The sequence below is a fragment of the Thalassophryne amazonica genome, chromosome 16 (assembly GCF_902500255.1).
Source record: "Thalassophryne amazonica chromosome 16, fThaAma1.1, whole genome shotgun sequence".
In the NCBI taxonomy this organism is placed as follows: Eukaryota; Metazoa; Chordata; class Actinopteri; order Batrachoidiformes; family Batrachoididae; genus Thalassophryne; species Thalassophryne amazonica.
Window position 1 is genome coordinate 77685781 of NC_047118.1, and position 23285 is coordinate 77709065.

Below are 23285 nucleotides of genomic sequence, written 5' to 3' on the forward strand. Positions count from 1 at the left end.
CTGTGTTCCATTATGCTAGAGTCCTCAATACTCCCTGCACACACTCTGACAATGAGAGCGCCACTGTCACCTACTGTAGTGGATGTGCAATTACACTTTTTTCTAGTACGGGAACAAAGCATTGCACCCATGGGGGTGAGTGACTGTGCAAGAAAGTCAAGAAAGAAGCAAGACACCCAGACAACCCAGAAGAAGTTATAGACTTCTGTGGCTGTGATTGGAGAAATTGTGCATAGTGCATGTTTTGCATTTTGTATCACAAATTATACAGCTTCGTGATGAAGTGGTACAGAGGAGGATTTTCTTTCACCAAAACATCACATCTAGGTTTGCATCTCAGATGTACCTTCTGGCAAATTGTAGCTGCACTTTCAGGTCTTCCTTTTAATAAAATCCTCCTCTGTACCACTTCATCATGAAGCTGTATAATTTGTGATACAAAATGCAAAACACACACTGTGCACAGTTTCTCCACCACAGCCACAGAAGTCTATAACTTCTTCTGGGTTGTCTTGGTGGCTTTCCTCACTCTTCTCCTTCTTGCACAGTAACTCAGTTTTTGAGAACTGTCTGCTTCACACAGATTTACCATAGAGTGTCATATTGTTTGGATTTCTTCATAACTGATGTAAATAAAGTTCAAGACACATTCAGTGACTTGGAAATGTTCATGTATCCATCCCCTGACTTGTTTGAAGAAAACTGGCTATAAAACTGATTATCTACAGGTATTATACCAAAGGGGCCCATTATTATGCAACCCATCATCTTGGCTTTTATATTTTTAATTAATTTCTATCAAGTTGTAGAGATTTGGTTTGACTTTTGAGTTTAAGAAAGTTTTATATTGAGAAGCCTGATTTGCTTTTTATATTTGAAATTGCATAAATAAATTAAAATGCGTGAAATACCAAGGGGCCGAATACTTATGCAAGCCACTGTAGGTGATGCTAAGTAAAAGCTTGCCGTGCCACGTGGTGATGTTGTTGTAGCTGATGTTCCCTCACAGTGCAAGTGACCTCCTCATCTGAGTCTCCCTAAGTAACCGTTAGTTTGGCACAAAGTCATTCCAACATTTCACAAGATCTGGTGCCAACGACATCCAGTCCTTGGCTTAGGCCAGTGGTTTCCCACCCTGATCCTCAGGGCGCCAACTAACCTGTACATTTTCCATCATTCCCTCTTTTGCTACAAGCTGATTAGCTTTTTCAGGTGTCTGTCAAGATGAAAAATGTGCATGATAGAGGGGCATCTCTGGGTCTCAAAAGCCAAAAACCCAGATGCATGAACGTCACTGTGGAGATAAGTGAATGTCTCCACAAGGTCAACACTTTCACCACATGCAGATAAACATCTGATGGCTGAGTCCAGGAAGTGAATGAAATTCTGGATCCTAGTGTTGATCCAGGACAATAACAAATCCAGACACTTGGAATCCTCCCTCAGCATCTGAAGTGATGCCATCAAGGGTGTCCATTAATTCCACAAAGATCTCAACATTGTCCAAGAAGTTAAGGTCTGTGAACTTTTGGTCACTGAGAAAGGCACCCTATTTACTAGACTCTTATGATCTAAGTAAACACCCAATCCATGCAAACACTGAACAGAGTAGGAACCAGAACACATTCCTTCAGTCCAAACAGCACTTGTACTGTCCACGTATAGGCCACCTATGATGTCCTGTTTATTACAGGGGATCCCACGAGTGGTTGACTTCTTGGGCATGAAGCCAGACTTCTCTGGTTGCCTCTTTGTCTACCCTCAGTTCCATCACAGTCCACTTCCTTAGCTCCTCTGATATCCTGGAATTTCCACCAATCTGTTCCTGAGTATCATCCTCTGAATGATGATATTCAGGGTGTCCTCAGAGGAACTCAAATGCGGTTCCTGGCATTCTTCAAGACTTTGTGACAAAACAACTTGCACATTCCTTCAAAATAGTGTAATTTTGAAGTCTAACCACTCTGTCTTCTTCAAGCTGATGAAGATGATGATACCGATGATGAGGATGACCTGCTGAGGAAGACTGGAAACTTTGTAACCTCTTCAGAAAGTCTACCTGCAGGGATCTTGCGGGTTGGTACTAAGCTCCCATGAGACCCCCGGTGGCTGGTGTATGAATATTAGAGCAGAATTTAAATTTACATGCGTGTTTGTTTGTTTGTTTGTTTTGTTTTTAACTGTGTTTATGTGGAAGGTTCCATTCAGAATGGAATCACTTCGATTGGTCAGTCTGTGTGTGTCGTTTACATGAGTGTTTATAACGGTATGGGTCAAAGTCATCAGATGGCTATTGTTGAAACTAGCTCCTTTTGCTCCGCCTGGTTTAATTCAATGAATGTGAGTCCTCACCAGTCTGATCTTAATTCTTCTATTTTTTCGGAGCAACTTTTTTTTTTTGGACTGTTGCTTCACCTGTGTTCGATTAGTTCTTCATTCTGCTACTTTCTGTACGAAATATTCTTGACCATTTACAAGCCGCCATGATTGTGTTTACGCCACCGTGTGGGCAGTGTGCGTCCTTCGAAAGCGCTGCCCGTAGAGGTCCAGTGTTTACGAGGCCAACAGGCATTGTTCCAATTATCGTTTCAGTCAGATTCTCAATTATTCCGATTTATTAACAGATTGTTAGGGTCCATGTAAATGCAGCTTGATATTAATGTTTTGTTTTGTTTTTTTTGTGTCTTTTCTATATTTTTGAGATTTAGTGATATTGTTTGATTTTGATTGTTGTTCCTCAGATGAAAAAGTGTCTCCATGCCAACAGCGCTCGCCCATCAGATGCTGGACTCTCCACGGTCCAGTTCCATCCTTCTGCTCAGGTCGTCATGACAGCCGGACTCGACCAGTCGATCTCACTCTTCCAGGTACCAGCAGCCAATCAGAGTTCTGTGAAATCCCATAAATTCTGAAGGCAGAAAACAAACTGTATTTTATATCCAAATGCAAGTGGAACCTGATTCTGATCTTATCGCCAAAAAGATCTCTTACTGCCTCCACAGCTTCCCGAAAACCAAAAAGGAGCTGAAATAGTCAGTTCTCTTCAAAATGGTCAAAGATCACTCACATGTTTATGCATCCATTAAAGATAACATTACGGCGTCCACGAGCGCCGACATCCTGCTAAACGTGAAGTCAATTCTCCAAATGCCAACTGAAATCGTCACCAAAGAACTGAAACCCTTTTGTATTATAAAGTATAATATTTTAGCCGTCTTTTGTCATTAATATTTTCATTTTAAATGTGTTAATTTTGGTATGAAAATGATACTTTTGTATAAAAACATTTTAACATTTTTTATAAAATACTATTTATTTTATCTATTAGATGGTCAAATATTATTTTCATGTGAAAGAAAAATTGGAAATAGATCCTTTTATGTGTGTGTGTGTGTGTGTGTATATATATATATATATATATATATATATATATATATCCCACCCCTGCCACATTTCTCCATGTAATGTGGAGTTGCGTCAGGAAGGGCATCCAGCGTAAAACCTGTGCCAAATCAACATGCAGATCCACCTTGGATTTGCTGTGGCGACCCCGAGTGCAAACAAGGGAGCAGCCGAAGGGACTTACTTTTATATATATATATAAAATTTAGTTTGGTTGAGTGGTTTGTTTGGTTTTCTGATTGATCTGCTTGTCTCAGGTGGACGGGAAGACGAACCCAAAGATCCAAAGCATCCACCTGGACCGCTTCCCCGTCCACAAGGCTCGCTTCACTGCTGACGGACAGGCACTTGTCGCGACCGGCCTCAGGAACAAGATGTTCTACGTGTACGACATGATGGAGGGACACGTGGTGCCCGTGCACGCCGTCAGAGGTGAGGCTGGGGTCAGAGGTCACAGGCACATTTCAGTCTGTATTGAGGTTTTTAAGAATGTCAGAACAAATGATGTGGATCAGTGTCACCGTTTGTGTTCAGGTCTGAAAGAAGACAGAGTGAAGGAGTTTTCCATCTGCCCTGAAGGGGGCACTCTGCTGCTCACAGGGACTAACGGATACCTGCACGTTCTCACACTGAAGGTACCGCTGTGGGCGGGGCAGTGGCCCAGTGCTGTGCACTGATTGGCTCTTGTATCTTTTACGGCTTTCAAAATTGAAGTCAGCCCGAAAACACAATTTAGTGATTGTCTCAGAAAAGGTCATTTAGGTCATAGATCACAGCCAAAACTGAAATGGATGATTTTGAAGTTACCGCTAAAGCAGCACCTACGCGCATGCGCGATGACGTCACAACTCTTTCCGGTTAAGGAGGCGTAGTTTGCCGCTATTGTTTCTGTATGACAACGTTGCTTTTCGTCCCACACATGGACGAGTCACGTTCAGCTCGTTGGATTTTTAGTTATTGTGCCGTTCAAATATCTTCAATGTTTGTGCAAGACGTTGGAGTTAGGAGGTTGGACGAAGTTTGACGACAGTCGAGCGGAACGCTGACGGCAGAGGTGGGACGATGTCACCAGCAAGTCATTCTCAAGTCATAATGACCACCAATTGTTTGCAAGCTGACTTGACTTGCCAATTCATGACTTGAGAATGACTTGACAGTGACTTCGCCCCACCTCTGGCTGACTGTACGGTAACTGCGCAGACGATGAGGAACTGTCAAGACAGAAAGCAAAACGGAATATGGATGAATTGAAGTTGTCATCGAGATTCCATTTTGCAACAGTTTGAAAATTCTGACGAAGCGCCAGCTACAGGAACAAAACCAGACGATGGTTAAATGATGTCTCCAAAAGTCAAAGTAAGTCCAGATTTCTTGTTTTGTTTTGGCTTTGGTATCCTTCATTAGTGCCGTGTGACCAGGGCTTTACATCGATATTCACACCACTGCAGCGCACCTTCTCATTCCTTGTGGGTTAACAACAACGACAACAAAATTGCTTACTGATACAGTGTGGAATTCACCTCTGGTGGCCATTTCACTCCCTGGAAATCTGACATCTGAGCTGTTTCTAATGAAGCCAAACACGCGAGCGACGTCTTGGTTTCAAGATGCTGGCGCAACTTGAAAATTGTCCATTAAAGGACGTGGTCAGGTTTGTCTTTTACAAGAGAAATCGCACATTTCAAAATACAATGTGAAGAGTAATTACACGGGTGCCAGTTAGCTTTGTGCCACATTATGTTGTCCATGATGTACCACGTAAGAATCTGTCGTCCCGTTGATGACGTGTCTACGTAGTCACCACAGGTGTAGAACAAGCATGGTGGAAGGTGGAGCTTAAACTTTTTGGTGAGAAATGAGTCCTTAAAACTGACTGAAGAAACTATAAGTTGGTCAAAGAGAAACCATCATGTCACTCCCCGTGTTTGCTAGGTTGATTTGTTACGATAAAGTAAACGCTGGAATGAATCTACAGGCACATTTAACAAGTTTTGGTGTTTGCATTTTTTCTGGTAAGTTAACTTTTAGTTTAGTCTTCGAGTTTGTGTGGTTCTGACGTCTGTTTGCTGAGTCATGGCTGAAATGAAAGTGATGGTCATCAGGTATTGCAAAGGCCTTGCGTGATCAGCACAAATCCAGTCCTATGACTGCCAGAGTCTTCAAATTAACAGGGAACATTCTTGGGACACAGACCTTGGCCAAGTGCAGAGATGGGCAACCTTGACCTATTTTAAGAGGTTAAAAAGTCACATTCTCTTTCATTCTGTTGTGGGGTTTTTTGTTTGTTTTTGAGGGGCGGGGGTGACAGCCAGTCAGAGTAGAGCAGCACTATGACGTCAGTGGCTGGTCTAGCTAGCTGCAAACTCTGTTTTGTTTGTATGTGAATATATAACCTTATGTCATATACAACCCCTGGCAATAATTGTGGAATCACCGGCCTCAGAGGATGTTCATTCAGTTGTTTAATTTTGTAGGAAAAAAGCAGATCACAGACATGACACAAAACTAAAGTAATTTCAAATGGCAACTTTCTGGCTTTAAGAAACACTACAAGAAATCAGGAAAAAATAATTGTGGCAGTCAGTAACGGTTACTTTTTTAGACCAAGCAGAGGGAAAAAAATATGGACTCACTCAATTCTGAGGAATAAATTGAGGAATCACCCTGTTAAATTTTCATCCCCAAAACTAACACCTGCATCAAATCAGATCTGCTTGTTAGTCTGCATCTAAAAAGGAGTGATCACACCTTGGAGAGCTGTTGCACCAAGTGGACTGACATGAATCATGGCTCCAACACGAGAGATGTCAATTGAAACAAAGGAGAGGATTATCAAACTCTTAAAAGAGAGTAAATCATCACGCAATATTGCAAAAGATGTTGGTTGTTCACAGTCGGCTGTGTCTAAACTCTGGACCAAATACAAACAACATGGGAAGGTTGTTAAAGGCAAACATACTGGTAGACCAAGGAAGACATCAAAGCGTCAAGACAGAAAACTTAAAGCAATATGTCTCAAAAATCGAAAATGCACAACAAACAAATGAGGAACGAATGGGAGGAAACTGGAGTCACGTCTGTGACCGAACTGTAAGAAACCACCTAAAGGAAATGGGATTACATACAAAAAGCGAAATGAAAGCCATCATTAACACCTAAACAGAAAAAAAACAAGGTTACAATGGGCTAAGGAAAAGCAATCGTGGACTGTGGATGACTGGATGAAAGTCATATTCAGTGTTGAATCTCGAATCTGCATTGGGCAAGGTGATGATGCTGGAACTTTTGTTTGGTGCCGTTCCAATGAGATTTATAAAGATGACTGCCTGAAGAGAACATGTAAATTTCCACAGTCATTGATGATATGGGGCTGCATGTCAGGTAAAGGCACTGGGGAGATGGCTGTCATTACATCATCAATAAATGCACAAGTTTACGTTGATATTTTGGACACTTTTCTTATCCCATCAATTGAAAGGATGTTTGGGGATGATGAAATCATTTTTCAAGATGATAATGCATCTTGCCATAGAGCAAAAACTGTGAAAACATTCCTTGCAAAAAGACACATAAGGTCAATGTCATGGCCTGCAAATAGTCCGGATCTTAATCCAACTGAAAATCTTTGGTGGAAGTTGAAGAAAATGGTCCATGACAAGGCTCCAACCTGCAAGGCTAATCTGGCAACAGCAATCAGAGAAAGTTGGAGACAGATTGATGAAGAGTACTGTTTGTCACTCATTAAGTCCATGCCTCAGAGACTGCAAGCTGTTATACAAGCCAGAGGTGGTGCAACAAAATACTAGTGATGTGTTGGAGCGTTCTTTTGTTTTTCATGATTCCATAATTTTTTCTCAGAATTTAGTGATTCCATATTTTTTTCCCTCTGCTTGGTCTAAAAAAGTAACCGTTACTGACTGCCACAATTTTTTTTGCCTGATTTCTTATAGTGTTTCTTAAAGCCAGAAAGTTGCCATTTGAAATTACTTTAGTTTTGTGTCATGTCTGTGATCTGCTTTTTTTCTACAAAATTAAACAACTGAATGAACATCCTCCGAGGCCGGTGATTCCATAATTTTTGCCAGGGGTTGTATTATGTAAAAGCGAGGGAGAAATAAACACTTCTAAAACTGAAAACGTTTTTGTAACCCAATAACACCTCTGGAGTGATTTACAAGACATTTCGCAGACGTCAGCGTGCACGCTAACGTCTGCTAACTCAAAGCTAACTTGCGCTCTTGTCAAAAGTTTACGCGCAAGTGTGCACACACGCACGCCCTCCTGCTGCCACCGTAAAGATGAAAATATTGTTTATAATTGATAGAGGGGCTTTATTGAACATGTACAAATTGTACGTAACAGAATAGGATCTTAATAATTCATGTAAATATACATTTTCACTTTGCACTGGGATACCAATTAAACAACCTCAAATTATAAAGACAATGCTTATACAGCCAAGGGTATTTTGCATTTTATTTTTATAATGTTACCACAAAAAACCATAAAATATCATATGACGGAGCCTCTGGTTGGCAGATGAAGGGCAGTCTATGAACTGTTATTTGTAGTTATTAAAGCGTTCACATTTTAGAATTACTTAATGACATATGTTCCTGCTTATACGAGGTCTTCTATCGGCGTCACACAGATTAAGGACCATTACAACCGGATTAAAGATGGCCCACACCAGCGGAGGGCGCTCCGAGCGGCCATCGACAGGCTGAAACGACCAGATCATTTCCAAAGTGAAGGCTGTGTTGATCCGGGACATCGTCTGTTGGAAGTCTCACATGACATGTTGTGGCATGCCCAGCTGTTACACAATTTCTCGGATACTCACTCGACTGAAAAGCCACCGAAAGCCGTCTGAATCTTCCGAATGGTTTCCAACATGGAGGTGTTTTTTTTTGCGTGCCATTGCGGCTCCATCCTGACACGTGAATTCCTCCACACGTCTTTCATTACAAAATCTCCTGTAACACTGAAATGTGCCGCAAAAGTGCTGATGTCCACATTTTCTGCGATTTCTCTGGTAGTCAGACAACGTCCCGGATCAACACAGCCTTCACTTTGGAAATGATCTGGTCGTTTCAGCCTGTCGATGGCCGCTCGGAGCGCGGCGCGCCCTCCGCCGGTGTGGGCCATCTTTAATCCGGTTGTAATGGTCCTTAATCTGTGTGACGCCGATAGAATCTTCACCGAAAGCCATCTGAATTTTCCGAATGGTTTCCACCTGGCTGTCTCACACAGTTTCTGAAAAAATTTTCATGGAGCAAAGCGGCAGTCGCTCAGCCATTTCCCTGACAATGAAAATCCGACGAGGAGGATGGACCAGTGCTCACTCAAAGCCTGCCCACAGGCGAATGACGCAACCGACAGGGTCCGTTACTTTTCGGACAGACCTCATATGATTAAATTAGTGTCAGGACTTTTTACCGTGTGCTGCATCTATATATTAAAGCCAAGGGGCCTCTGTATACGTGTGTGTGTGTGTGTGTGTGTGTGTGTGTGTGTGTGTGTGTGTGTGTGTGTGTGTGTGTGTGTGTGTGTGTGTGTGTGTGTGTGTGTGTGTGTGTGTGTGTGTGTGTGTGTGTGTGTGTGTGTGTGTGTGTGTCTAACCCCAATCACAGACAAACTGGGGAGAGCTGACGTTTGGCATTTTGTTTGCGTATGTATTTTGGGTCACGGATGAACACCGTGAAAACAGAAAGTTGAGAGGAGACAACTTTCAGAGAAATTAGGGATATTATTTAACAGTGAACAATGGATGTTGATATCATCATTAATCAGTTTCTGGCAACCAGACAAGGTCTGAACAAAGTAAATATCTCAACCTTGCCAGTTGTAAAACATGACATCAGCTACAGTAGTGTTCAGAATAATAGTAGTGCTATGTGACTAAAAAGATTAATCCAGGTTTTGAGTATATTTCTTATTGTTACATGGGAAACAGGGTACCAGTAGATTCTCACAAATTCAACAAGACCAAGCATTCATGATATGCACACTCTTAAGGCTATGAAATTGGGTTATTAGTAAAAACAAAAAGTAGAAAAGCGGGTGTTCACAATAATAGTAGTGTGGCATTCAGTCAGTGAGTTTGTCAATTTTGTGGAACAAACAGGTGTGAATCAGGTGTCCCCTATGTAAGGATGAAGCCAGCACCTGTTGAACATGCTTTTCTCTTTGAAAGCCTGAGGAAAATAGGACGTTCAAGATATTGTTCAGAAGAACAGCGTAGTTTGATTAAAAAGTTAATTGGAGAGGGGAAAACGTATACGCAGGTGCAAAAAATTATAGGCTGTTCATCTACAATGATCTCCAGTGCTTTAAAATGGAAAAAAAAAAGACACGTGGAAGAAAATGGAAAACAACCATCAAAATGGATAGAAGAATAACCAGAATGGAAAAGGCTCACCCATTGATCAGCTCCAGGATGTTCAAAGACAGTCTGGAGTTACCTGTAAGTGCTGTGACAGTTAGAAGACGCCTGTGTGAAGCTAATTTATTTGCAAAAATCCCCCGCAAAGTCCCTCTGTTAAATAAAAGACATGTGCAGAAGAGGTTACAATTTGCCAAAGAACATATCAACTGGCCTAAAGAGAAATGGAGGAATATTTTGTGGATTGATGAGAGTAAAATTGTTCTTTTTGGGTCCAAGGGCCGCAGACAGTTTGTGAGACGACCCCCAAACTCTGAATTCAAGCCACAGTTCACAGTGAAGACGGTGAAGCATGGTGGTACAAGCATCATGATATGGGCATGTTTCTCCTACTATGGTGTTGGGCCTATATATCGCATACCAGGTATCATGGATCAATTTGGATATGTCTAAATACTTGAAGAGGTCATGTTGCCTTATGCTGAAGAGGACATGCCCTTGAAATGGGTGTTTCAACAAGACAATGACCCCAAGCACACTAGTAAACAAGCAAAATCTTGGTTCCAAACCAACAAAATTAATGCCTCGCAGATGTGAAGAAATCATGAAAAACTGTGGTTATACAACTAAATACTAGTTTAGTGATTCACAGGATTGCTAAAAAAGCAGTTTGAACATAATAGTTTTGAGTTTGTAGCGTCAACAGCAGATGCTACTATTCTTGTGAACACCCCCTTCTCTACTTTTTTTTTACTAATAGCCCAATTTCATAGCCTTAAGAGTGTGCATATCATGAATGCTTGGTCTTGTTGGATTTGTGAGAATCTACTGAATCTACTGGTACCTTGTTTCCCATGTAACAATAAGAAATATACTCAAAACCTGGATTAATCTTTTTAGTCACATATACTACTATTATTTTGAACACTACTGTAAATGTGCCAAATAATAATGAATACAATTAATCACAAAACCTTTCTCATTTTATTTTCCTGCACTTTTCAGTTGAAATCATATTCGCTCACCAAAGTTGCTGTTTATTTATTTATTTATTCTTTTAATCGCTTTCTTTCTTTTTCAAGACTTTCTAACTTTTTTGTAGTGATCAAAGGACCATAAAAGTGCATGAAAACTATTTGTGGCACTACCCATGAGTGTATCTTTTGTTCAGACAAAGGAGGTGATTAACAGTATGAAGATCAACGGGAACGTCGGCGGCGTTGCCGTCTCTCGTGACGGCAGCAGAGTTTTTGCCAGCTCAGGTGGGTGTGTCCGTGTGATGTCTTGTCACGCAAGCAGCCATCTGTTGACTTTTCGTGTTGTCGTTTGTTGCGGCACTTCGGGTGGTCATGTGTGATCACAGCACTCGGTTGGGTGACGCCTATTGGTGAGACGCTACGTTGCTGAGATGGGCACCCGTTGGCGTGATGTGTCGACATAATCGCGACACTCATGCTCTGTGTCTGTGTGCAGAGGAGGGGGAGGTGTACGTGTGGGACCTGCGGAGCAGTCGCTGTGTCAACAAGTTTATCGATGACGGCTGTGTGAAGGCAACGTCCATCGCCACCTCGCCAGATGGACAATACCTCGCCTGCGGGTAACACAGCCAAGATCTTTCTGATTGGCTGGCTGTAAAATTCATACATGAAGGCCCGAAAGTTTTCACATCACAAACCAGAGAAACATGACCTTCGTTTCAGGTCCCAGTCAGGCGTGGTCAACATCTACCACCAGGAGGCGTGCCTGAATTCAGCCAGTCCAAAGCCTTTAAAAGCAGTCATGAACCTTGTGACATCAGTGACCTCTCTGACCTTTAACCCCTCATCTGAGATGTTGGCCGTTGCCTCCCGGCTTGAGGACGATGCTGTACGACTGGTAAGTCAGCTGTGGTTTGATCTGTATCCGGATCATCTGAGGCTGTTTTTGTGTGTGCGTGCGTGCTGTTGTGTGTGCTGGCAATGGTTTCAGCCATTGTGTGTGTGTTGTAGAACCAAAGCAGTGTGGGTTGCGAGGTGAACAAGAACATCGCCAGGCCAGAAATATTTTGAGAGCAAGAACAATCAGAGATTTCTGACGTCTGCTAATCCAGATCCGGATCACCTCCAAAATTCAGTTGAGTCTTCCATGGTCTAATATCTATCTGTGGTGAAAATCTGGTGAGAATCATTGAAGTAGTTTTGACAAAATCCTTCAAAACCTATATAAAGTGAAACTTGACCCAAAATCCAGATCCGGATCATCTCTAACATTTATTGGTCTTCCATGGCCTAATATGTATTCTTGGTGAAACTTTCATCAAAATCTGTGCAGTAGTTTTGACGTAATCCTGCTGACAGACAGTAAAGTAAAGTAAACAAGTAAATAAATGCATATGTTTATTTATTTGTGATAATAACACCTAAATATCCATTAATTTGGATCTCAATCATTTCAGCACACCAGAGCCCTTGATTGTGGTCTTGTCTCACAGAAACCTGTGGAGCAAATGTTTTTTTATAGCGATTTGACAGAGTGGTAATCATATTATTATTATTAGTAGTAGTGTTATTTGTGATTAAATCACACATTTTATATATATATATATATATATATATATATATATATATATATATATATATATATATATATATATATATATATATATATATATATATATATATATATATATATATATATATATATATATATATATATATATATATATATATATATATATATATATATATATATATATATATATATATATATATATATATATATATATATATATATATATATATATATATATATATATATATATATATATATATATATATATATATATCGCTGTAAATGATCCCAGAAGGATGTGGCAGGCAGGGAATAAATCATATAACCAACTACAGAAGCAGCAACCCAGGAAATGCTAGGTCTGACGCCTCGCTGACAGAGGAGTTGAACCGCTCCTTTGCCCGCTTCGAAGCAGACAGACCAGCAGCAACTCCACACCCACTACCCTCCAGCACTAGCATGCTAACACTTCAGGAACACGAAGTGAGACGTGTGCTGAAGGCGGTAAACCCCAGGATGGCGGCCGGCCCCGATGGTGTACCTGGAAAGGTACTGAAAGCGTGTGCTGACCAACTGGCTGGAGTTTTCACCTGCATCTTCAGCCTGTCCCTGTCGCAGGTCATCATTCCACCCTGCCTCAAATCCTTCACCATCATTCCAGTCCCAAAGAAGTCAGTAGTGGAGAGCATAAATGACCACAGACCTGTTGCACTTACGCCTGTGGTCATGAAGTGCTTTGAAAGACTGGTCTCTCAGCACATCAGGGCCTGTCTGCCTCCCACTCTGGACCCCCACCTGGTTGCCTACAGGGTAAACCACTCCACAGAGGACACCATCACCACAGCGCTCCACACCGCGCTGATCCACCTGGAGCACCAGGGGAGCTGGTGGACTTCAGCTCAGCCTTCAACCACATCATCCCGGAGATCCTGGTCCAGAAACTGACACATCTGGGCATCTCCACCCCCTTCTGCCAATGGATCAAGGACTTCCTCACAAACCGCCTACAGTCCGTGAAACTTGGCCCCCACCTTTCGTCCACCATCACACTCAGCACCGGTTCCCCTCAAGGCTGCGTATTGAGCCCCCTCCTGTTCACCCTTTACACGCACAACTGCTCTCCAACCCATCCCACAAACACCATCATAAATTTTGCGGATGATACCACTGTGATTGGGCTCATCTCGGGGGGATGAGACCGACTACAGAGACGAGGTAAATCACCTGACATCGTGGTGTTCAGCTAACAACCTGCCGCTGAACACCACAAAAACAAAAGAAATAATCCGGGACTTCAGGAAGAACAGGGCTGACCCAGCCCCGCTCTACATCCAAGGGGACTGTGTGGAAAGGGTCAGCTCCATCAGGTTCCTGGGAGTATAGCTCTCTGACAGCCTCTCCTGGACTGCTAACACCACAGTGGTGGTGAAGAAAGCCCAGCAGCTACTCCACTTCCTGAGGGTGCTCAGGAGAAAACAGTCTGGAGGAGAAGCTGCTGGTGTTGTTCTCCAGAGCCACCATCGAGAGCATCCTGACATACTGCATCACAGCGTGGTGGGGGGGGTGCTCAGCACCAGACAGGAGAGCACTGCAGAGGGTGATCAACACAGCCCAGAGGATCACTGGTTGCTCTCTGCCCAGCCTGGAGGACATTGCCAGCTCTCACTACCTCAGCAGAGCTGCCAGCATCAGCAAAGACACATCCCACCCCAGCAACCACCTGTTTGACCTACTACCCTCCGGCAGATGGTATAGGTCAATCAAAACTAGGACAAACAGACTCAGGGACAGCTTTCTCCCCAGAGTGATCACTGCACTGAACAATAACAAACCACTCTAATCCACACCTTCAAGTTTCTTGTGCAATATCTGTAAACCATGTGCAATTTTCCCGTGCAGAGGTGGTCAATGTGGCACAGGAAAGGGAAGTCTGGGGTCCCCTGCTGGAGCTGTTGCCCCCGCGACCCGAACCCGGAAAAGCGGTTGAAGATGAGTGATGAGATATATATATATATACACACACTGTTGATGTATATAACAAAGAGATAAAAAGGATTGCTTTGTTTTCATGTGTGAAATATTTCTAAGATTAGACTGTGTCTCAGATTTTTATTCATGTGATCATATCACCTGGGATCGATTACTCTAACGTTTTGTTTTATGGCTTGCCATTAAAAAAGCATTAGAGGTCATCAGATTGTGCAGAAGGCAGCTGCTTGAATACTGACTGTGACTAAAAAGTCTGATTGTTGACTAAGGAGCAGATCTGATTTGATGCAGGTGTTAGTTTTGGGGATGAAAATTTACAGGGTGATTCCATAATTTATTCCTCAGAATTGAGTGAGTCCATATTTTTTTCCCTCTGCTTGGTCTAAAAAAGTAACCGTTACTGACTGCCACAATTTTTTTTTCCTGATTTCTTATAGTGTTTCTTAAAGCCAGAAAGTTGCCATTTGAAATGACTTTAGTTTTGTGTCATGTCTGTGATCTGCTTTTTTTCTACAAAATTAAACAACTGAATGAACATCCTCCGAGGCCGATGATTCCATAATTTTTGCCAGGGGTTGTATAATCATCTGAATCATCTACCTGTTGTCACATGTACATAAGGGCTGGATTGTCATTCCTACACTCATAATGTTATATATAATAAGCGCACGCAGGAGCTGCTGCTGACGCGTTCAGGTACCACTGCACATTTTTTTGTTGTTTCAAATTCAGCAGTTGCTTGTGGCAAAATAATTAATTGTATCCACACAAAAGATTAATTCTGGCGAATATAAGGTGCCTGAGCCCACTGAAGCTGATCCCCCACCCAGATAAAAAGAACCCAAGCAAACAGGCTGAATTTGCCCTGTAATTTTGGACAGTAGCATGAAGCATTTGAGGGTTTCTCTCTCATTGTCAAAGCAAGTGTTAGAGTAAAAAAATAAAATAAAAATTAAGTTCTCTCTCTCTGCAGGTCCACCTGCCCAGTCTGACAGTCTTCTCCAACTTCCCCGTCACCAGAAAAAAGATTATTTATCGTGCCACCTGCCTTGACTTCTCCCCACACAGCGGCTTCTTCTCATTGGCCAACAATAAAGGCCACGCCCCCCTCTTCAGGTCAGTCCTCCTTTAGCGGCTGTCTTCTATATATTAAAAGCCAAGTGGCCCCTGTATACGTGTGTGCACGTGTATGGCTTCGATCCCGGACAAACCAGGGAGAGCTGACATTTGCTGTTTAGTATCGTTACGTATTTTGAGTCACGAATGAAAGCTGCCAAAACGGAACATTGATAGGACTGATATTTTTGAGAAATTAGATACTAGCTAACGACAGTGAACAGTGGATGTTGATAATTATGTTCTGGAGTCACACCATTCCAACTCATTATGGAAACTTTGCATAATTTATTAGCACCCTTGAAAAATGTCAGCCACCTATTTTATAAACACTACAATTTCAATCCAATTTCAATTTATTTTAATTTATATAGCGCCAAATCACAACAAAGTTACCTTAAGGCGCTTTACACAAGTAAGGTCTAACTTTACCAACCCCCAGAGCAAGCACACAGGCGACAGTGGTAAGGAAAAACTCCCTCTGAAGAAGAAACCTCAAGCAGACCAGACTCAAAGGGGTGACCAAACACTACCCAATCTTGAGCCTGTGAATCCCCACAGGCCATGTGCTAGCAAGAAAGTAAAATCTAAATACAATCTAGAACCACACCGTGTGTGTTAATAATAGAAAACCCCTCCCGCTGTGCATTCCAGTCTAACAACTGGAATGCCAACTGATGCACTCCGCTGATGCATTCCAGCACTTAAAAAGCTTTAAAAAGTTCCTTTTTTTTGTTTTGGTTTTGTCCTGCATTAACCAGGGCAGGTATGACTCAGCTCTGATTTTAATCAGATTCCAGACGAGTCATGTGAAAGTTGTCAAAATTCTCATCATGCGTTTGTTGGAGTGTTTTTCCAGCCCAGAACTCAAAACCAGCTGCTGCTCCACAAATAAACTGCTGTAAATTCACCATTTTAATATGAAACTAATAATGTAGCAGTTTATCATTCAGAAAACATAATTACAGTCTAACAAAGTGGATCAGTCTACCTGTAATTTCCGGTTGGACTGCAGCTGTTGTGCCGAGTCATGCTGACAAACACATTAGCTCACTTTCAAGCTGTGCTAATCTTAAACCGTGTTAATCCTAAACTGTGTTAATCCTAAATGATGTGTTTGTCCAAGATCGGAATATCAGCCGCGACCAAATGTGACATTTTGTAAATCTTAGTTTCAAAACTTTTTTTTCCTTAGAACTTTACAAAAATCACTGCGGTCCATGATTGGACATTGCTTTGAAGATTTTCTTTCTCCACTGAATAATTTCAAAAAGACTTTGAACTTGTCATGAAAATGTTTATGCTGTTTGTTTAACAATGGTCTTTTTCTTATGTGTTTCAGTCGGAATGACTCTCGGCAACACAAAAATAAAAGACAAAATAATCAGAAGTATTGACAATGATGGCTGAGCACTTTTCCAGCTGTTTGACCGACACAAAAAGTGAAATGTGTGTCCAAAACAGAGATAGTAGAGGACTGAGCTGAGATATGTACGCACATCATTTAGGAGAGGATAACTCAGCTGTTCTAGACTAATATGAGCCCAGTGAACAACTTGGGATATGTGCCAAAATCTGTATCCACGAACAGCCCAAAAATGACCATGCCCCTTTTAGAAAGTGACCACACCCTCACTCGTCCCGAGTGTTACTTCAAATACACCTGTATTTTCTAAACTGCAGCAGCTACAGATTTTCCAAGATATCCAAAATGTTCAGAATGACCAGCACATGTTTGGGAGGGTCATAGAAAAGTGTCAGATTTTTATTTTGATATTTGAAGAGAAAATGGTTAAAATAAGCGAGTCAACTTATACAAGTACATCGACAGAAAGCAAACATTTGCCAACTATAGTGACATTTTATTTTCAGTCATACTGTTATCAATGAAATATTGATATATAGTGAAAAATACAAACAAAACATATTTCTTTGGCAAACATCAGTATCTAGAGATCTTAAATGTTTTAAAGATTATCAGGGAAATTTCCCAACAGCCAATAATTAGGTAATAACCCTGTTGTGTCTGATGATTTGTGGACATTCATACTGGTTATACAGTCGCAAATAGAGCTTTGCCGTCAACGTGTTTGCCACCGTATAACAGCATGAACAGCCGCAAATCATTAGAGACAAGAGTGTTATTCTCATTCTAATTCAATTCCATCGTCTGCACGGTTTATTTTTTTGTAGGTAATTCGGTCGGCGAGGCTTACCGTCGAGCCGAGGCAGTGTCGCTCCAACAGCGGTCAGGGCGTGGAGCAATCCATCAAATGTGAAATGGTAATTCTGTATCAGATTCCACATCAATACTTTCATATGGTAGCATAAATTCACCCATTTCAGCGGTGGCGTCGGTATGCAACTTCTCTCGCTCTGTTAGCAGTGCGCGTAGCTGGTGTTCTGTCGAATTGTGTGTCTCGTTGCATAAATCGACAGTTCCGTGTCCCAACAATCAGAATCCACATCAATACTTCCATATGGCAGCTTAAATTCACCCATTTAGGCAGCGTCATCGGTACGTGACTTTCTCTCGCTAAGAGCGCTAACAGCTAGCAGCGCGCGCAGCCAGTGTTTTGTCAAATTGTGCATTTCGTCAGTTCCATGTCCTGACAATACTGCACATGCGTGTGCATGTGTAGTATTGTTTTGCCACCGTTACCCCGATATTATACGGTCTGAAATCTCACACAATTAACCAATCAGATTGATGGAAAAAATGCAATTGGATTAGAATACAACTTATAACAACACATTACTGCTATTTTTTCAAACACGTCAACACAACAAAATCCGGATATAAAGATTATGCTCATTCAGTGTTAGGGTTTCTGCAGCAATCACCTTCCTTGCATTTGCAGTACTTGCAGCAACTGATCCCAGCTACCCGAAAATACAGCTGTATTTGAAGTAACACTCAGCACGAAAAAGGGCGTGGTCATTTTAGGGCTGTTCATCCCGGATAGAGATTTTGGCACATATCCCAAGTTGTTCACTGGGGTCATATTAGTCTAGAACAGTTGAGTTATCCTCTCCTAAGTGATGTGCACACATGTCTCAGGAGGTCCGAGAGAGTGAGGGAAGCCACCAAGAGACACTTAATGGATCTAAAGACATTCCAAGCTTTAGATTCTCAAGTGCGAGATGACTTAAAGATTTTGTGTTTTAATACAAGATCACGTAATCTTCTAGTTTGATGTTAAAGAAGAGCATTATTATGAAAATGAAGTTGTGGTTTTTTTCTAGTTTGGTTGATTTGTGAACCTGCTCCGGTCGTTGACGTTATGGTGTTTCTCTGCCGTGTGTTCAGGTTGCTGCATTACCATGACTTCTGAAGAGGAAATCTGACCTTTGAGCCATGAACGGGACACGTTTCCACATTCCCTCACAGATGGAGATGATGTACTGCGCAGATTATTTTCTCACTTTTTCTTGATTTAAAAGGGGGGGAAAGCCTGAAGTCTACCTAAAATCAGGCAAAAAACTCATTTTATTAAAAGATTTAAATGGTTTTGTGGTTGTGGGTTTTTACACAGCCAAATTTACATCACATCAAATTTTAAAATTGAGGAATTCTGATTAAAATTTCAAAAATACTGTCTTTCAAAGTCACAATGAAAATGAACCTCTGAAGCATTAAGAAATTCAAATGGTAAACATGCGCCATTTCTCTCGTCCCAGTCACAGATGTCTATAACTCCTTCAGCGTTGTCTTGGTGGCTTCCCTCACAAGTCGCCTCCTTACACAATCGCTCAGTTTTTCAGAACTGCCTCCTCCAGATGGGTTGACCGTACAGTATCAAAGTGTTTTCCGTTTCTTGAAGATTGAAAGTGTTTTGTAGAAATGATGATTTTAGGTGTTTAAACTAAGAAGTGAGCATAATTATGCATTTCATTTCATTATTTTGGTTTTAATGTTTTTTATTTAATTTTTTTATGCTGAGAGATGTTTAAAGGGCAGAATCTAAGACATTTTAATGTAGAGACTCTTGAATGATTAAAAATGTCATGAAACTTAAAATGTGCAAAAAAAAAAAAAAGTCCAGACGTTTTTCCAAACTTTATCAAGCAATTGGAAGTGCACAGAAGATTTAAAATTTTGATTAAAAATACAGTTTGTGTGTGTATGTGTGTCCACGCTGTGAGGCAACAGTCCTAAGCCACCCTTCTGCGCCAAATAATTCTGCTCCAATGAAAACTGGGTACTCTAAGCCCCCACCCCCTGTTTTTCTCTTCAAATGGTAAAGAAAAAAATAAACAAGAGCTGCCTGGGGCATGACTATTGGTCATTCTTGAATTGCATTTTATTATGAGTTCCAGGAGACCATTTGAAAAACAGTGCATGGACAGACTGCAGCCTTGATGATCAAATTCACAATTCAATACAGACGCATATTCTGAACTGTCCAGCAGGTGGCAGACACGTCTGTGGGATTTTACACTTAACACTAAAAACAAAAATATTCCCTTGTTTTTACAAAAAGGTTCTGCCAGTTGTGGTTGCCAGGGGATCTCTGTAACAATTGTGAATATGTAAATTGTTTTACATAAAATATGTAAATTTTACAGTGTAAACCTGTTGTAATTTGTTTATTTAGAATTTAAAATAGCTGCAAAATGGTCACCTTATGTTTAAATATCCTCGAAATGTAGTTTAAACAGACACATCACCTCTTTTTTTCAAACCCTTATCAGTATTTTACTCTATTTGTGGAAATTCTTATCTGTAAAGTAACTATTGTACAGTTGTTGGTATTACAGTTTTTCTGTTTAAACTACAGTCATTTGTAAATTCTACAATGGTATATGACCATTTTAACATATTTGTACTGTTAAATTCACAGTTCAGCTTCGTTCCATATTTTACACATTATTGCTTCGTCCTCATTATGAGCTATTTGGTGAATGAATGAATGAACCAGATGATCGTATTTCATTTTTACCCAGGGCCAAAATACAGCCATCAGGTATTGTGAAGACTTTGCGTCCGTCTGTCTTTGTCTGTGCTCAGCATAACTCCAGTCCTACCACTGACAGGGTCTTCAAATTCACAGGGAACATTTTTGGGACACAGACCTTGGACAAGTTCAAAGATGGCTAACCTTGACCTATTCTAAGGAGTCAAGAGGTCACATTCTGCACACTTTCATTGATTACATGCTCATATGGCCAAGGGTATTTTAGCATTGTGTAATATTTCCAGTTGTCAGCAACTCTTACAAGCTCTGCTCGACTAATTAATCCACCTGTTTGCTGTAAACTAGTCCCTTGTTAACTCTGATATGAAATATTTATGCACAGACTCAGGCGAGTAACTGAGCTCTGTCATCTCGGGTCACATTCACATGACACAACTGACATTAGAAAACACCGTCTGACACAATACAGCCACAAATCAGAAAAGTTGGGACAGTGTGGAAAAGTCAAGTCGGGATGGACACATGAACATGTCCAAGTCACTGCATATGTCTTGGACTACAGTTATATCAGCCATTAAGAAACCCAGTGTGTCGAGGAGGAAGTTCTCAAAAACTGAGTATTTATGCAGGAAACTAGAGAGGGAAGCCGCCCAGACGCCTCCGAAAGAATCACAGGCTCAATTCAATTTTTTTTTTTTTTTTTTTTTTTTTTTTATATAGCGCCAAATCACAACAAACAGTTGCCCCAAGGCGCTTTATATTGTAAGGCAAGGCCATACAATAATGATGTAAAACCCCAACGGTCAAAACGACCCCCTGTGAGCAAGCACTTGGCTACAGTGGGAAGGAAAAACTCCCTTTTAACAGGAAGAACCTCCAGCAGAACCAGGCTCAGGGAGGGGCAGTCTTCTGCTGGGACTGGTTGGGGCTGAGGGAGAGAACCAGGAAAAAGACATGCTGTGGAGGGGAGCAGAGATCGATCACTAATGATTAAATGCAGAGTGGTGCATACAGAGCAAAAAGAGAAAGAAACAGTGCATCATGGGAACCCCCCAGCAGTCTACGTCTATAGCAGCATAACTAAGGGATGGTTCAGGGTCACCTGATCCAGCCCTAACTATAAGCTTTAGCAAAAAGGAAAGTTTTAAGCCTAATCTTAAAAGTAGAGAGGGTGTCTGTCTCCCTGATCTGAATTGGGAGCTGGTTCCACAGGAGAGGAGCCTGAAAGCTGAAGGCTCTGCCTCCCATTCTACTCTTACAAACCCTAGGAACTACAAGTAAGCCTGCAGTCTGAGAGCGAAGCGCTCTATTGGGGTGATATGGTACTACGAGGTCCCTAAGATAAGATGGGACCTGATTATTCAAAACCTTATAAGTAAGAAGAAGAATTTTAAATTCTATTCTAGAATTAACAGGAAGCCAATGAAGAGAGGCCAATATGGGTGAGATATGCTCTCTCCTTCTAGTCCCCGTCAGCACTCTAGCTGCAGCATTTTGAATTAACTGAAGGCTTTTTAGGGAACTTTTAGGACAACCTGATAATAATGAATTACAATAGTCCAGCCTAGAGGAAATAAATGCATGAATTAGTTTTTCAGCATCACTCTGAGACAAGACCTTTCTGATTTTAGAGATATTGCGTAAATGCAAAAAAGCAGTCCTACATATTTGTTTAATATGCGCTTTGAATGACATATCCTGATCAAAAATGACTCCAAGATTTCTCACAGTATTACTAGAGGTCAGGGTAATGCCATCCACAGTAAGGATCTGGTTAGACACCATGTTTCTAAGATTTGTGGGGCCAAGTACAATAACTTCAGTTTTATCTGAGTTTAAAAGCAGGAAATTAGAGGTCATCCATGTCTTTATGTCTGTAAGACAATCCTGCAGTTTAGCTAATTGGTGTGTGTCGTCTGGCTTCATGGATAGATAAAGCTGGGTATCATCTGCGTAACAATGAAAATTTAAGCAATACCGTCTAATAATACTGCCTAAGGGAAGCATATATAAAGTGAATAAATTGGTCCTAGCACAGAACCTTGTGGAACTCCATAATTAACTTTAGTCTGTGAAGAAGATTCCCCATTTACATGAACAAATTGTAATCTATTAGACAAATATGATTCAAACCACCGCAGCGCAGTGCCTTTATACCTATGGCATGCTCTAATCTCTGTAATAAAATTTTATGGTCAACAGTATCAAAAGCAGCACTGAGGTCTAACAGAACAAGCACAGAGATGAGTCCACTGTCCGAGGCCATAAGAAGATCATTTGTAACCTTCACTAATGCTGTTTCTGTACTATGATGAATTCTAAAACCTGACTGAAACTCTTCAAATAGACCATTCCTCTGCAGATGATCAGTTAGCTGTTTTACAACTACCCTTTCAAGAATTTTTGAGAGAAAAGGAAGGTTGGAGATTGGCCTATAATTAGCTAAGATAGCTGGGTCAAGTGATGGCTTTTTAAGTAATGGTTTAATTACTGCCACCTTAAAAGCCTGTGGTACATAGCCAACTAACAAAGATAGATTGATCATATTTAAGATCGAAGCATTAAATAATGGTAGGGCTTCCTTGAGCAGCCTGGTAGGAATGGGGTCTAATAAACATGTTGATGGTTTGGATGAAGTAACTAATGAAAATAACTCAGACAGAACAATCGGAGAGAAAGAGTCTAACCAAATACCGGCATCACTGAAAGCAGCCAAAGATAACGATACGTCTTTGGGATGGTTATGAGTAATTTTTTCTCTAATAGTTAAATTTTGTTAGCAAAGAAAGTCATGAACTCATTACTAGTTAAAGTTAATGGAATACTCAGCTCAATAGAGCTCTGACTCTTTGTCAGCCTGGCTACAGTGCTGAAAAGAAACCTGGGGTTGTTCTTATTTTCTTCAATTAGTGATGAGTAGAAAG

At 41.1% G+C, this 23285-nt stretch overlaps 1 protein-coding gene across 2 annotated transcripts in view; it reads left to right on the top strand.

Moving 5' to 3' along the window:
- Positions 1-19518, top strand: part of utp18 (UTP18 small subunit processome component) — a 35344-nt gene extending 15826 nt beyond the window's left edge. For both annotated transcript variants that reach the window (XM_034190772.1, XM_034190771.1), the window contains 9 exons: positions 1979-2076; positions 2742-2867; positions 3660-3834; positions 3937-4037; positions 10959-11049; positions 11261-11384; positions 11488-11662; positions 15300-15442; positions 18753-19518. In XM_034190772.1, coding sequence (XP_034046663.1) covers positions 1979-2076; positions 2742-2867; positions 3660-3834; positions 3937-4037; positions 10959-11049; positions 11261-11384; positions 11488-11662; positions 15300-15442; positions 18753-18777 — 1058 coding nt within the window. In that variant the 3' untranslated portion in view covers positions 18778-19518. The remainder of the gene's footprint in view (positions 1-1978; positions 2077-2741; positions 2868-3659; positions 3835-3936; positions 4038-10958; positions 11050-11260; positions 11385-11487; positions 11663-15299; positions 15443-18752) is intronic.
- The last annotated feature ends 3767 nt before the right edge of the window (positions 19519-23285 follow it).